Below are 10,983 nucleotides of genomic sequence, written 5' to 3' on the forward strand. Positions count from 1 at the left end.
GCTTGACAAGTTTGCTTTGAATCTAAGAGACCGCTTTAAAAAGTTAGGAGCTTTTTTTTTTTTTTTTAGCTAACAAAGCTTTATTTTCAAACAGACCACCTTCTCTTATGTAGGCCTGGTGTGCATCTTTACAGGAGCACAACACAGGTACACAAAGAGGTGCCGCTATGTAAAAGATTGTTCTCTCACATTAAAAATAATTGCACAGGTCTGGACTGCAGGCACCCAGACTCTTCAACAAAGCCATGCTGTTGTCATAGGTGCAGTGTGTGGTTTTATTGTTGTCCTGCTTGCAAGATCTTCCCTGAAAAAGACATCAGGATAAGAGAATACACACTGCTCAAGCACCTGTATACCTCTTTTAACACTGATGCGGCCTCTCCACATGTGCAAGATGCCCATTTCATACGCACCAACATACCCCCAGCAGTGTCAACCACTTGCCTACTGACCACCTTCCTGCCCAGGCCAGTTTTCAGCTTTTAGCACTCTCATACTTTAAACAATTGAGCGGTCATGCAACACTAACCACAAGACATTCTCTCCCCCCCACACACAAAATTGCTTTCTTTTGGTGATATTAACCAGCACTGGACCTTATTTTTTGCTAAAGAAAAAAAAAATTAACACATTTGTTTGTAATTAGTAATTTTTCTTCTCCACTGATGAGGAAGTACTGATCACTGTAAATCACGTGCCTGTCTGAACTGTCAGCTTACCTTTCCTCACACTGTAACACGAGGAATGTACTGCCCATAACCGGCAAGTCTGTTTACATGTGATCAGCTGTAATTGTACACAGCTAAAGAGCCACAACGATGGGCCCTTTACCTCGATATGGGCTCAGCTGTGTCTGAAGGACACAGATATTACATAGAGCACCTATGTGCCCCAGGGGCACACAGCTGGGGGCAGGGTTCTAGGAGGACATCAATAGACACCCTCTTAGAATTAGCTGACTATGTGGTCGGCAACAGGAATTGCTCACAACTGGGAATGACAAAAACCCAGGCTCCAGGACGCAATTTCTAGTTACCATGGCAACTTGGGATTTGCTATGCCCTGCTGTATTAAATGCATATGTAATTTCCCACAACATGCAATTATAATTACATCAAAAGGTATCAGTTATATTAACAGTGCAATACAATTTGCTGCAGGCTTCCTAGACATGAGGTTTTAAACATTGTATCCAGCCCACACAAGTTAGGGAATGTGCAATACATATTACAGAAGAAAAGTTTCACACTGACACAGAAGAAAAAATAAAAAATAAAAACACCACACAAGACACATCTGGGAAACCATTCATTTATTAACAATTTGATGCAGAAATTTACTTCTCAATGGGCTGCTGTTCTGGCATGCTTCTAATGATGTCGGAATCACCTGCAAGACAAAATGATGTTTCAGAATTCAGACTATGACAATTCTCATACATTCCATACCAAACCATCAAATACAATAATTGCATATACTGCACAACTGAAAGCATTGTCATTACACCCATCAACTGCTTGTCCAGTCAGTTCAGCTTAAAGTAGTTCTATATCCAAAATGGGAAAAAGTTTTGCCTAGAGTAAGAGTTATAACCTGGCCACCTGCTTCCCACTGCAGAGATTTCCGTTTACTTCCTGTCCCATAGCTAAACAGGAAGTGAGAGGAAACCCCCAGATCACCAGAACTAGTGTCTCCATTGGAAGATTTCCCTTTCTAACTTTTCTGTGGACAACCAAAAATTTGGATTTTTTTTACCTTCATCAAATGGAAAAAACAAAAAAAACAAATGGAGAGGCAAACATTGGCACAGGTAGAAATAAAACCTGACATCTTTAACCCTCTCCACACTATCCAAAACAATTAGAAAAAAAGTTTTGCCTTTAGTTATGCTTTAAGAAATAGCAATCTGGTTATGAACAAAATGGGTTTTCATTTTCTCCAGTTTTAATAACAAGCTCATCGTTCAATGAATGAACTACAAGTCCTGTCTGCCATTGCAGCAGACTTCTAGTTCTCATGGACGAATGCAGTAATCAGCGCACGTGTAGAGATACAGATATAGAGATGGAGAAAGCGTACAAGAGGCTGGCATTGCACCCACTAATCACAGGTGCAATGCTTTGCAGGGTCCTGTGGAAAAACAAAAGAGCATTTTTTTGATGCAAAATATGTGAATTTATATTTTTTTTCCTAAAAGGTGACCTTAGTCATAAGACTAGCACCAACTGCTTGAAGCACTAGGTTGTACATTTAAATGCTACAAGGCCACCAAATGCATGGCATTGATACATTTTAAACCAGGGTCTTCACTACTCCAAAATAAACTTTGGTTAATTTTGTTTGGCTCTGGCCTCATCTGCCCTGGAATTAGTTCAGGTGCCTACATAACCCTAGCAGGAACTATGCAAGCGTCTTTGCAGAAGAAACTGCATGTACTCAAAAAGCACCTTTTAGGTTGGAGGCAAAAATAATGTGCAGGTACTATATTCTGCTGCAAATGATGCAGCTGACTGTATTGTAATGCTCCCATTACACAAACTGAAAACACTTGCAGCTCTGTCAGAGCATATTGCATCCAGGAACCTACCTGCTTGGGAACATAATTAACCCCTTCCCTGCCAGTGACATTTACAGCACTGATCACAACATGTCTGATCTGTCCTCCAATGTCGCAGTCTCACTAGAAATCGAAGATTGCCACCATTGCTAGGAAACTTATACATACATAAAACCACCCCCCCCCCCCCCCAAATCTATCCACTATATTTTTTGTAGATGCTGTAACTTTTGCGCACACCATATATGCCTATTGGGATTTTATTTATTTTTTTACCAAAAATATGTAGAATACATATTGGCCTAAACTGATTAACTTTAAAAAAAAATTCGGGGATATAATAGCAAAAATATATAAAAAAAATATGCTTCTTCAAAATTGTCATCCAATACCACCAAAAGAAATCTCTATTTGTGGGGGAGATCAATTTTGTTTGGGTACAGCGTCGCACAATTGTCAGTTAAAGTGACACAGTGCCGTATCACAAAAAAAAGGCCTGTCATTAAGGGGGAAAATCCTTCCGGGGCTGAAGTGGTTAAAGTAGGTTATACAGCACAGTTCTTGTGCTGTGTAATGTGGCCCCCGTAACAGAAGAGAAAAAAAAAAAAAAAAAAAAAACACACCTGGCTGGCCCTGCCTGGCTATGCCCTTCTCTCTACAAACTGAGCACAGTTTATCATGGCTGCTGAGCCCTGACACCGTGGTCAGTTTATGCGATTCTGTCATCCGCAGCCCTGCTGTCTGTCAGTCCACAAAAAACTGCACGCAAATCACCAATGAGGCATGTCAATGACAGCATTAACTAAAGTGACAAACCAAAGGACACAGATGTGAATGTGCCCCATTTAAGCCCTGGTTTACACTGATGTAAATCTGATGTGGTTCAGATGTGTTCCAAAATGCATACATTTGCATGTCATGTGAAAGAACATTGTTTTCTATGAAGGCCATCCCACATCTATGCAGTGCAATTCTGATGCAGTTAAGAAGAAGGTCCAGTGTGTATTTAGTGCGGTGCCATTTTAAGCTCCATGGACTAGTGAAATCACATTACAAATCGCAGAGGTGAAGCACAAATTTGCATTCTAAACTGCATTGAAAGAATAAAAAAAAAAAATAAATAAAAAAAAAAAACCTCACTATCACACAGCATCCAGTCTGAACCTAGGCGAAGGGTTTTAGTGCTCAATTTTTCAGCTAGTATGAACGGAGGTCTCACGTGTAACTAGCTTTTAAGCATCAGAACTGTAGGGATGACCAGTGCTGAGGACACAAAACTAGTTTTATTCTAGCGAACGTCTAGCCTGAACAGATCACCGGCAGATCAATCCAGCGAGAATATATTCGCATACAGGAAGCGTCTACATGCAGAAGCCAGGGAGTTAAGTGACCAGTACATACCTGGATCAATAATAGCCAGTGTGCACACTCTGTAGTATTTACCGCAGGCTGTACCCAGTTCAATATTGTTGCCGCTGTAGTGGTGGACTCCGGTCTTTGCCAACATTGCATAGTATTCAATCTCTGATTTCCTGTGGAGGAGGAACACTATACATTAAAATCTTCCTTGGGGGGGGGGAGGGGGTATGACGACACACCACACACTTTATATGCATTACACACACTGCCTTTCCTCCCTATGGAGTAGGTTTTGCTGGAAACTGCACCAGAAGATGCAGCAAGCAGGATTTTTTTTAAAGGACACTCCCTCAAATTTAAAAATAGCAGTACACTTCCCCGGCGGATCAGTGACTAGGATCCCACACACCAAACTGCCTTGGGAGCACCTAAAGCCCTGATGCCTGGAGTATGCACACCGAGACATATGAAAAAGACCACCACCTGTAACACAAAGCAGGGCCTGACAACCTACTGAAAAGCACCCTGTACTATAGGATATGACTGAACATCACAACCTATAGTAGAGATCTCCACTGATCAGGCAGATGACAGGTTGGTGTCCACTCTGCTATGCAGAGTGGACAGCCCTCTGTTCTCTATGGGTGGTCGGATGGGCTGCCTGTCCATTTCCATGCGACTGTCATCCAATCCATCAGGTAGGGATACGTTCTGTTCCACTTGTGTGAAAGTGACCAGTGTTATATCTACCTCAATAACAGCGATTTTAGCCCCGGTTCACATTGGAGCAATTTTGCATGCCAAATTGGCAGCAATGGCACTGTTTACCACCTGACAGTTCCCAAAAGTAGTTCTTGTACATCCTTTGGAGACTTCCGGGTGCAATTTCAATAGACCGGCAGAAACTTGCACAGATGTCTCTGAAATCGCCCCCGAAGTTGGGACTGACATGTGGGAGTGAAATTGTGCGAGTTCAGCTGAACTCGCACGATTTCATTCCTGCTGTCAATATGAACCAGGACTAAACAGGCATTTTAGCTTTTATTTCAACTTGAAGAAGCTTGTACTTATTCAAGCCTTCTCCTTTGAGCATATGCTTTTGTTTGTTTTTCCCATCCCACAAACCCTCCTAAGAGATGGTATTTTCTGAACACATTCACACAAAGAGCTGGAACAAAATGTTTTCAAAGGAGCTAGTGCCTCAAAGAACACAAGTTTGGTGGGGGGGGGGGTTTCTTGTAGAAGCATATGTCTGAAAAAGCCATAGTGCGCGAGGACACATTGGCCAACGTGAAGGGGAGTTTCCAGGCAGAGAACAAATGACCAATACATTTTATACCACCTGCATAGGTGGTCTGGAGTATAAGGAAAAATGTGCGCCTTTACCTATTCCCTACTGGTTACAAGGGGGAGAACACTCTCGATGCACAAGTAAAATACACTTCAAGCTTACCCGTGAGGTGCTGCTGATTTATAGAGATAGAGACACACACACACACACACACCAACTTCCCAGTGCGCGCTGTTTTTAGAGACAGGAACTAGTGCCTCCAGCGCCCGCTGAGGGGGTCACATGCCCCAGAAGTGACCCTGCCAGGTACTACCTGTGAGCCACCTTGGAACGCATAAGTTCAGCCCCTTCCTCTCTTCCCCGCACACTCCAGCCATGCTGCTTAACGGAACAGAAGCCGCAAGCCTACTCCCTTGGTGGGATGTGCCACTCTGGGACCTAAGAAGCTAGGAATACCACCCCAAAACACCACAGGAGAGGAGCCACGCTCATGAGACCTATGGGAACCAGTACAAGGAAACTGGTTACACACATCACCCCCCCCCCCCCCCCCGAGGAAACACTAATACTGACATCCTGCTTCTGACAATATCCCTCTTGGATGAAACATGCAAGGCTGACTGATGCAAGCATGCTAAATATGGAATTCTGATGTTAGCTACTGGTTTTTTTAGACACTTGTGTGTAACTTCAATACTGTAAGTGCACTACAATAAAAATATACATATTTTTAGCTTCACATGTCATATGTAAACTGTTTGGATTGCTGGAGCCTGAAGTTGAATGAGTTACCCTGATTACTTTCTGGGATAAAAGCATGGTGGTTGAGAGACTGACATCAATCAAAAGTGGCCCTATCCTGGTGATCATCTGCCCATCTGTTGGAGAGTGGAGGTTGTGATAATTGTTTGATGCTCAGGGTTCTGGTAAGCAGATTTGATACGCCTGGGTGTTGTGTGACTTTCCCTGCACTTACTGGAAATGGTGGATGCTTCCTCACTATCATAAAGTGTTTCCTACAGCAGTTCCTTCAATGATTGAACTTGAATAAGCGCTGCACTTTGGACTATATTTTATTGAGTTTGATGATCAACGAACTGTGCTGGCTGCTACCGTTTCTCCTTGTACTCATTTCCACTTTTTATAATACTGACATGGGGCCTGGAGGACCGCCCTTTTATCTAGTGGGGGTTAACGTGTTTCCTGACCCGGTAGGAGGAGCCCTAGGTCTCATGGCTCTCCTGGAAGATGCTTAAAATAAAAAATGTACTTTATTATGTGGAGTAAACCACTGACATGCTCTTATTATAAAGTCTATCCACATACAGAGAAATTAGAGCGTCCACTCACCTCAGAGCTGGGCAGTTGTTAGCGAGAATGACGAGCTTGGCCTTGCCCTCGCGGATTCTTTTCAAAGTCTGCTTGTAACCCAGGACATATTTGCCACTTTTCATTACAAGCTGAAGCCTTGAGTTAATAGACTCCAGGGACTTTTTCTATAATGCAGGAAAAAAAAAAAAAATTATAAAACAAAAATTGGATTTCTGATCATTTCAAAGAAGCCTGAGAAACTACACCTTCATAGAAAGTTTCAGCTGTTACCACCCATTCTGATACTCATATAATCAGTAAGCCAAAGTCCCCTATCCTGGCAAAAACCAGTCAAGTATTTTTTTTTTATTGCCAACAGTCTACTGTGGAAAGATTCACCTATCTGTCCTGGAGACCATTGTCAAAAGGGGGCACAAAGTGATGGCTGTGAGATAAAAAGATTGTAGGGACAGAATATTGTTGTCCTCTTAACAGAAAGGGAGGGCAAATATTTTAAGGACACCTGTCTTGGTAATACTGGCCAACCTTTAAGCCTAGTACACACAAGCCACATGTTGGTTGGCATCGGCGATATCAAAAATAAACCAGTCCATTATTCGGCCCGTGTGTACCGGAGTCAGGCCACTGTTGAAGCAGCACGTTTGGGAGCCGATCGGCAGACCTTTTTCAATCAGCGTTCTTAACCAATTGCCAGAGGGTTCTGGTGGGTGGGCTGTCCAAAACAGAAAACAGCTCAGGGGAGGAAAAAAAAAAAAAAAAAAAAAAAAAAAAAAAGCTGTACTAACATGGGATAGTTAAGTTAGTACAGCAGCTCTGACCGGAGCCGCTCCCCCCCCCATCATCATTCAGCCCACTTGGGTGAAAACAAACACACTATTAGTGTGCACCAGGCTTATCAACAAATGTGAGAAAGCTTTAATCTCACGATCTTTACACACACACACACCAGTTGGGGTAAAAAAAAAAATAATAAAAAGGGGGGGGGGGGAGGGGAAGCGCGCTTTGGACTAAGCTCCTGTCCCCTCTCTCCTGTTGAGTGCCCCCACAGCAAAGCAGCTTGCTATGGGGGGCAACCAAGCCAAGGCTCCCTGTGACCAGACAGAGCCAAGGCCTGCCCACTCTCTCCCCCTCTCCTCATTGGCTCACTGGTGGGCACAAAATGTCCACCACTGCCAATCAGCACACATCAGTGAAGGAGAGAAAAATTACTAACAAAATTTTAAAAACCCAGTGGCATTTAAAATATCAAGAAAAAAATAAAAAAATAAAAATCTAGTGTGGGTACAGTGTAACATGACCATGCAATTATCAAAGTGTGAGAACGCTGGAAGCTGACATTTGTCCTAGGCAGGAAGGGGGGGTGGGGTGATAGTACCAGGTAAGGGCTAGTTTACACTTGCTTTGAAACATAGCTTCGGACACGCTGTGTTAAAGATCTGAATGCCAGTGAAAACTCCTGTCACTAAATAAAATGGTCAGCTTACACCTCGCTTTTGCTTCGAAGAGGCTTTGGTGAGGCATCAAGGGAGCTTTGCCATAGACTTCTATGGAGGCTTTGAAGCACCACTGAAGCTACACAGGGTATAATTTTTCAACTGAAGAAAAAATAAAAAAATAAAAATAAAAAAAGGGTGTAAACAGGACTTTAAAGGTAATCATTTTATTTCGTGACGGGAGCTTTACCAAAGCGTGTCCGAAGCCTTGTTTTGCAGCAAGTGTAAACTAGCCGTAAAGTGGTCCGGGGCTCATTCTCACACACACGTTGTTACAAATACTCCCAGGTGCCTCCAGCCAGCAGAAGTAATACTTCATAGTCCCATCACACACATTCCTGGATGAGCTCTCAATGTTCAGGCGCTGCAGCAACAACCAGCTGGATACGGGTTCAAGTCACAAGGTAGATATTTGCCAGCACACCAAGGATCGGCAAAGTGGTGTCCAAACGGGTAGTTTATTGTCTGAACACAAAACGGCGCACCTTTCTTGTATTGTGATCAGGCAACTACCCGTTTGGACGCCACTTTGTGCCGATCCTTGGTGTGCAGCCAGCAGAAAAAGTTGCTCCCATTAAAGCCATTATGGCCAGGCTGCAATGTCTGGGGGGTGGGGGATGTGGGCTTTCCAGGTAACACAGGTGGTGAGGAGATCAGCACTCCGCTCTCTGTCAATTGCCCTCTGAAGAGCCATTCACTACAGAGGACTTTTCAGAGGGGGAAGCAAGGGCCACCCCAAATGTGAATGAGCCCCTATTGGGGGAGAGGAGATATGAATATGCGGGGGGGGGGGGTGTATGTTTTATACGAGGTGTGTGATAGATGAATGTGATGGGGGGGGGGGATGTATGTTTTATATGAGGTGTGTAATAGATGAATGTGACGGGGGAGGGGGACGTTCCTATCACAAGGCTCCTCAGTGACAGCTCTCGCCGGCCCCGGTCCTCCTCCTGTCCCCTGACAGACAATAATCCGGTACACTGTGCCCCGCACACCCTCCGCTCAGCTCCACGTGAGAGCGCAGGCCTCACTCACCGTCTTCTTGGCGGCCACCATGTTTGCAGCGCGGATATGCCGGACCTGAGGAGACACAACAACACACCGTCACACAGAGCCCACTCTGCTCTACCTGCCCGAGAACACCGAGACCCTCCCCGGGGCTCCCCACCCGGATAATCCACCCGACAGCCGGAGCCCCACTCACCAGAGGTGCAGCTTAAGATGGCCGGGGACCGAGAAAGGAAGAAGCTCCCACAATGCACCGCTCTTCAGCCACACGCCGCATGCTCTAAGGGTGAGGGGGCGGGTCCTGCTTGAACGCACGTCGAACTGAAACGCAGCGTTACTGGGCGCAGCTAAGGACGGGTGGAACGCACGCTGAGACGGAACGCAGCGTTAGTGGGCGGAGTTCACGACATGGCTAAACTAGCAGTCCGCTACCCTGGAGGACTGATGGCTGGTTGTCAGGGCGATGTAGTTGCCCTGAGAATCTTCTCTCTGGTTGTTCACATAAAAATAAAGAAATGCACTACTACAGTGGAAGCCCCCCCCCCAGCTATGCTAAATCTACAAACCCCATCATGCCCTGGACAGCAGCATAGCGCAACGCCTCATGGGATTTGTAGTTCCATAACAGCTGGCGTGCTCTTGTTGCCTCTACCTGTACTGCTTTCCTCTTATATAGTATTCATATATATACACACCGGACACTTTTGTTTTTCTCAAAAAAGGATTTTTATTGATATGAAACAAGGTAACATACATGTTCATACAAGAAAAAAAATATATATACGAACAACACATATGTCATTCCAGTGTAACAATATGACATAAATGAAATGGTTTCACTTCCATGCCGCATTCTAACATATGGTGAGTATATGGCCAACTAGGCCTCAGCACTTTTGCACCCGGACATTCCCGTACATTGCTCTGTCTTCATACTTTATACCCTCAGCTCTGACCCACTGGCACATTTCTTAGACCCCTTTCACACTGGGGCGTTTTTCTGGCACTTTAGCATTAAAAAAAGCACCTGTAAAGTGCTTGAAAGAAGCCTCATCTGCAATCCCAATGTGAAAGCCCAAGTGCTTTAAGAGCCCTTTCACACTGCCAGCACCCAAAAAACACTGGTAAAGTGCCACTTAAACCAGCAGCGCTTTACCTGCGTTTTTTCGAGCACTATCGGGGCACTTTTAACCCCCACTAGTGGCCAAATAAAGGGGTAAAAGCGCCTACAATGCGCCGCTGCCAAAAGCACTTTGCAGGCGCTTCCCATTGATTTCAATGGGAAGTGGCGCTTTAGGAGCGTTGTATTCACCACTTAAAAAGCGCTGCAAAGAAGCTACTTGCAGGACTTTTTTTTGACGCCCTGCCAGCGCAGCACCTTAGTGTGAAAGCACTCAGGCTTTTACATTGGGATTGCAGATGAGGCTTCTTTCAGGCACTTTACAGGCACTTTTTTTAACGCTAAAGCCACTGAAAAACGCCCCAGTGTGAAAGAGGTCTAAGAAATGTGCTGGTGGGTCAGAGCTGTGGGTATAAGTGTATGAAGATAGAGAAATGTACGGGAATGTCCGGGTGCAAAAGCACTGAGGTCTAGGTGGCCGTATTTCAAAAAGTGTTTCACAGTGGTAAACCTTCCATCCAATTTCTAAATTGCTGCATTTGTAAATTGCAAAGGCCATTATAAAGGAATAGAAGGGGTAAAAAAGCACTTGTGGGTTTAACCAATCATTTTTTTTTGTACAATTCTCCTTTAAGGGGGCGTGGTAGGGGGCATGTCCTATGCCTACATACTTTTGCTAATAGTGTCCCTCATTCCCATCTCAGAAAGTTGGGAGGTATGAAATGGCTAATCAGCCAATCACATGGCAGCAACTCATTTATTATTATTGTAGGGGCGGGCTCCTGAAGAGCACATGCTATGCGTTTTTCAAAGTTAAGCTTTA

The 10,983-nt window shown here is 44.4% G+C and overlaps 1 protein-coding gene and 1 non-coding gene across 2 annotated transcripts; both read right to left on the bottom strand.

Annotated features, from left to right (window-relative positions):
* Window positions 1-1,295: 1,295 nt before the first annotated feature.
* RPL30 (ribosomal protein L30) lies at window positions 1,296-9,348 on the bottom strand. The gene is made up of 5 exons (XM_077493079.1): window positions 9,237-9,348; window positions 9,068-9,112; window positions 6,558-6,703; window positions 3,959-4,089; window positions 1,296-1,389 (listed from the first exon to the last, which is right to left on the bottom strand). Exons 2-5 carry the CDS (start codon window positions 9,086-9,088, stop codon window positions 1,337-1,339), a joined length of 351 nt encoding a protein of 116 aa, XP_077349205.1. The 5' UTR covers window positions 9,089-9,112; window positions 9,237-9,348; the 3' UTR covers window positions 1,296-1,336.
* Window positions 3,775-3,907, bottom strand: LOC143999843 (small nucleolar RNA SNORA72). The gene has a single exon (XR_013278164.1). It is a non-coding gene; the product is annotated as a small nucleolar RNA SNORA72 (small nucleolar RNA).
* Window positions 9,349-10,983: the final 1,635 nt, after the last annotated feature.

This window comes from Lithobates pipiens, unplaced genomic scaffold (genome assembly GCF_037356315.1).
Source record: "Lithobates pipiens isolate NorthernLeopardFrog02 unplaced genomic scaffold, aLitPip1_a1.2 Scaffold_19, whole genome shotgun sequence".
Lineage (NCBI taxonomy): Eukaryota > Metazoa > Chordata > Amphibia > Anura > Ranidae > Lithobates > Lithobates pipiens.